This window comes from Cebus imitator, unplaced genomic scaffold (assembly GCF_001604975.1).
Source record: "Cebus imitator isolate Cc_AM_T3 unplaced genomic scaffold, Cebus_imitator-1.0 Scaffold62, whole genome shotgun sequence".
Classification (NCBI taxonomy): domain Eukaryota; kingdom Metazoa; phylum Chordata; class Mammalia; order Primates; family Cebidae; genus Cebus; species Cebus imitator.
Window position 1 is genome coordinate 4,994,322 of NW_016107377.1, and position 5,607 is coordinate 4,999,928.

General features: G+C 33.4%; 1 protein-coding gene across 1 annotated transcript in view; it reads left to right on the forward strand.

Moving 5' to 3' along the window:
• VAMP4 (vesicle associated membrane protein 4) overlaps positions 1 to 4,880 on the forward strand; it is a 39,902-nt gene extending 35,022 nt beyond the window's left edge. The window contains exons 7-8 of the mRNA XM_017530013.2: positions 2,291 to 2,342; positions 4,150 to 4,880. Coding sequence (XP_017385502.1) covers positions 2,291 to 2,342; positions 4,150 to 4,178 — 81 coding nt within the window. The 3' untranslated portion in view covers positions 4,179 to 4,880. The remainder of the gene's footprint in view (positions 1 to 2,290; positions 2,343 to 4,149) is intronic.
• The last annotated feature ends 727 nt before the right edge of the window (positions 4,881 to 5,607 follow it).

Below are 5,607 nucleotides of genomic sequence, written 5' to 3' on the forward strand. Positions count from 1 at the left end.
AGACAGTGTCTTGCTGTGTCTCCCAGGCTGGAGTGCAGTGGTGGGATGTTGTCCTACTGCAACCTCTGCCTCCCAGGTTCAAGTGAGTCTCATGCATTAGCCTCCAAAGTCTCCCAGGTTCAAGCAATTCTCCTGCCTTAGCCTCCAGAGTAGCTGGGAGTACAGGCATATGCCACCACACCTGGCTAATTTTTGTATTTTTAGTAGGCACAGGGTTTCCCTATGTTGGCCAGGCTGGTCTCGAACCTGGCCTCAAGCAGTCTGTCCACCTCAGCCTCCCAAAGTGCCGGATTACAGGCATGAGGCACCACACCTGGCCTAAAGTTTCTATATCTAAAGGAATTTTCTATTCTGTGGACTAATTTGGAAAAACAAAAGGTCCTTGAGCCATTCACCTCTTCTCTTCCCCTAAACTCATGTACTCCATTTATGTGTCCACAAAAAGATGGTCATAATGGACATTTTGCCTAGCTTTTTTTTTTTTTTTTTAGCTATTTCTAAAAATGTTTGCTTTGTACTTTATGGGGTTTGGGTCAGAGGAATAGTGTGCTTTTAAGGAGGAAAAAACACTGAATTATAATTTTAAACAGTCATCACCTTGAGGACCTCTGGGGACCATGAATAGCATTGACTATATAATGAACACATTGTTCTGTAACATAACAAAGACCATTTATAGTAGTGAGTATTCTTCATTTATTATGCTCTAATAATATATGAAGCTTTCTAATAATAAATGAAGCTTAGCTTTCTTCAAATTTACTGCACTCCATTAATACTTCATTGTGCTACTTCATCTGGGGTAGCCTCCCTGTGCCTGCCATTTTCTAGATTGACTTCCATAATGGTAGCTTAGGAAGGGTTTGAAGAGAAAGGATATAAGGACAGAACACAGATCAGGAGTTGCCAGTGGCTAAGGGGGATGTGGTGCGGTTGGAGACTGACAACAGGTCATGAGGGAGCTTGTTGAGGGTGGTAGTGGAAATGTCCTATATTTTATTGTGGTCATGTTTATTAACAGCTGGATATATTTGTCAGAACTTATAAAAAATACTTTAAGAGGATAAGTTTTATTCTATGTAAAGTGTATCTCAATATACCTGGCTTTAAAAATAAATTAGTTAAAAAAATTATCCATGGGTGGGGAAAGAGAATCGCTAACACCTCTCCTAATGTATCTAGGGAGCTGTGAAGCTCTTATATGTTTAATGACCAACAGATTTTTGTTCGTGTTATTTGGTATAAGAGAACTTTGGACTTGCATGAATACAATATTGCCATTTGGAGTTGTAAACATTTTCTGCCCAGTGTTAGAAACCCAAGGAAGAAAACTATTCATTGAGGTGTTTTAAAATTGATATTGATGTTTTCGTTAAAATCTTAAGTAAAGCCAAACACACATTTAACAGGGCAAATTAATGTACATTTTAGGTAAGGTTGAAAAACTGTAGAAATTACAAATTATTTTAGAAATGTTTCAGGTTAATAAAGGATTACTTAAATGTGTCATATAATGTGGACCCAGACACCTACTAAAAATATAGCTCCTATCTCCCATCCATTCTGCTTTCTCTTTCTACATTTTTTGGTTATCATAATTTTAATACACACTGGTGTCCAGATTATAAATCTTCCATATATTCTTTGGGTCACTTTGTTATAACATATTAAGGAGCTGACCAAGAACTGACCTTAAGGTTTCTTATCTCAACTACAAAACTGACACAGAATGCTCTTAGACAAAGTTGCTTATTAAATGAGGCTATTCATAAAGAATCTAAAGTATATTCCTCAAAATGGAGATAAAGATGCCAAGAAATAAAGGAGAAAAAACAACAGAACTCTCATGTACCTTGAAAAAAAAAACTGCTATAAACTCCTACCTTTTATGTATTCAGCCATTTGAATTGGGTGGCCTATGTTATTCATATTTTGACACTCGAACAGAGTTGCTAAAATATTATGTATTTTCTCTGGTCTTATGTTAGTTCTAAGTACAGCAAATCATAGAGGTTCAGGTCCATGAGGGCTTTAATGGTTACTGTTTACTCTGCAGTACAGCCTTGAACAATAAAATCCAGCAAAGTACTTCAAGTTTGGGGAACTCTGATTATTTCCCAAAGAATGAAAAATAGCAAGTTCATATGAGAAAAAAATTGAAGACGTTTCCAGAAATGTGCCTATTTATTGAGATGATTTAGTATGATGCAGTAAATAGAAGAACAAATAGTCTTGACTTTATTAACAAGTGAAACATTAATATCTTTATATGCCCTTTTGTGTGTTGTAGATAAAAGCCATCATGGCTTTGGTTGCTGCCATCCTTTTGCTAGTGATTATCAGTAAGTATTTGTCAGATTAGTACTTCTTAGGGTATCATTTGGTTTGAGTTCATTTTAATACCCTTTTAAATTTATTTTCAGTTGACCTATTATGTCTGAAGCCAGGATTGAATAATGACTTCTGACTTGTGTCAGGAGCTCTTAGAATATATTGATTTCTGAAAATGCTCTTAATTTATATGTAAAATTTTATATGCATATTTACATTTTTATGGAGAGAGAGCCTATGTCTTTTGTCAGATTTTCAAAGGGAACTCCTGTTCTGTCCCCAACCCTCACCCCCAAATCCAGGGCTAAGTGATTTGTTCAAGGCCAAATCTGGTTCCTGTTACACTAAGGTCTAAAACATTAACTCTCAGGAATGGCAGTTTGCATCTTGTAATATTGTTTTGGAAGGATAAATCCAAAAACATTCTCAAGGTGATTTTTTTGTTTGGTTTTTGTTTTGTTCTACATTTGAGCATAATTTCCATCATTAAAGCATGACTCCATCTTCCTTTTTCCCCTTAATGTTCTTTTAAAAATCATATCATTTTAAATATTTCTTTTTCTTCAAGGCCTCTCTACCTACGTTTACAGAGATTTTATGAAGATTTGGAAAGTATCTAAAAATAATCATTTGAAAAATTATGCTGTTATCTTCTTAAACAGAAAAAAATGTTTTGTTACCAAGAAATACAGTCAGTCCTCATTATTCATAGATTCTGTGTTGGTAAATCCACTTACCAGGTAAAATTTGTAACCCCAAAATCAATACTCATGGTACTTTCAGTTATTTACATACATGTTTAGAGTAACAAAAAATTTAAGTCCCCCATCCTGCACATTCCTAGCTGAGGTTAAACAAAGCCATTTCTGCCTTTTTATTTCAGCACTCATAACATAAACATGTTCTATTTGTAGTCTAGTTAGTGCCACGTTTTCTGCTTTTCATTGGTAATTTCATTGTTTAAAATGGCCCCCATGTATAGTGCTGAAGTGCTCTCTAGTGTTGCTCAGTACAAGAAGGCTGTGATTTGTCTTCATGGGGAAAATACACATCGAACAGACTTTTGTTCAGGCATGAGTTACAGTGCTGTTGGCCTTGAGTTCAGTGTTCTGAATCAATAATATGCATTAAATGTCTTTAAACAGAAACGCACATAAAACAAGGTTATATACTGATTGATTGACAAAAATGTAGTAGCCAGAGACTCACAGGAACTTAACCCTGTATTTTCCCTAGGAGTAGTGTTTGTAGTTACCTTACAGAAAATAACTACCTCAAAACAAAAGAATCAATCATGTATATATGGTGGGCAATTGGAAAATGTGAAATATTAACATGAAGAAAACAAAATTCAACTATAATCTTACCATACAGAGATAGCTACTACTAATATAACTATTATATATACTTCTACTCTTTTCCAATATACAAGCATGTTTAAAAAAAAAAAAACAGACTATATTATATATACTTTCTAATAAATATATTGTGGATATTTTCCCATGTTATCAAAATTTTTAGTAATATTTTAACAGCAGATACAAGCTATGGCTATGCCATAATTTATTTAAGATGCCAAAGTTAAGACATTTAGGTTGTTTTATGATTTTTTTGCTTCTCCTTTCTCATTTATTATTACTTCAGATAAAAATTCAATCCTCATTACCCATTTCTAAAAGTAGACACAACTACATTTAGGAATATTGCTTCATATACTCAAACAGGCCGAAGGAAAAAAAAAAAAGGAATATTGCTTCAAACATAGCATATAAATCTGATGATGTTGATATATTGTTTTTTTCATTTTTTTTCTTACAGTTCTTATAGTCATGAAATACCATACTTGATTTGATGACAGAGATCTTCATTAAACAAGATCTGGGACAGTAATAAAAGATTGCTGCATAATTTAAATGAAATCTATGTGTATATAACTTTCAAAACTTCTTTTTCAAGAAAATAAGAGGCAAGTATCACTTCAAATTGGAACGTTGAGAATGTGCGATTATCTTCTCCCCTTCTAACAAAATGTTCTTTTAATAATTATGTTTAAGGCAAAGAGAACTAGCCTCTATTTTTCCATATTTCAAAGATCTGATTTGAAACTAGATACTTGCCAGTTCATTATTTGTGTATATAAACACTGATGCTAATGTTTCATACTAGTATTTTAATGGTATAAGGACTTGCATTATTGCATTAGGGAGCGGGTCATGTTGGAGGTCAGGAAGCCTATGTAGAGTACCAAATTATGCTGAAAGAGATGCATAACCATTCTGTCAATATTTGCAAAAATATCATTCTTTTCATATTACAGTTATTTTGCAAGCAATTTTCACATTTATAGGTGTAACAAAAGCTAAATGTTGTAAATGTTGTTGCCTTCGGCTATAACTAAAAACATTCCAGTAAATATATTTTAGACTGTGTAAGAGAATTTGTAGTAATTTTTTTGGCATTTGGATTATGGAAAAGAAAAATTTAAACAGGGTGGAAAACATAGTATGGCACCATAAAACTGGAGATAATAAAGTTATTGAAGAATGTCATCGGAGTGTTTGGAAATGACCAATATATAGCTGCCAGTCATGGTCCATTCTGTTTTCAGTTAAACTTCAATAAAGAGAGACCAGTCAGTCCTAATGTGAGTAAATGAAATTCACAGGTAACTTACTCCTTAATTTTATTTTAGTTAATAGCCTCTAACTTCCAACTATCTCATTTCCCAAAAGTATGAAAAGTAGCAAAGCCATCTGTTAGTACTTTGAATTTTATATCTTTGCATTCCCTGTTCATTTTTAGGGAAATGCATGTTGCACAATCAAGTTTTACATCAGCCAACAGTAATGAGTAGTAGAAAGTCAGGAACCTAGGTATCTACATACAGGACAGTCCAACAGGACAGTCCATCAGTCGGTAACCATATATTAGAGTGACCATTGACTTGAGCCTGTTTTTATAATGAAAAAAACTGTGTTAACTTTAAAGTATGTTAACCTTCTTGTGTCTTTTAAACAAGTCAGAGTGAAAATACATTGTCCCCTACAGTGTGGGAAGAGGAAGCTTTATAATAAAATTAGTGATTCTGCAGAAACTTGTACACTGGATATCTTGAGAATATGAATACAAAACTCCCTAAATTAAAAATAGGATTAATAGAAATTACCAGTACTTAAATAGGGAAAAATGATTTTATGTTTATTTTATTTAGGTTTTATTTCTTTGGTCATCTTAATGCAAAATGAATAAAACATAGAATCTGGGTTTGGTGTTTAG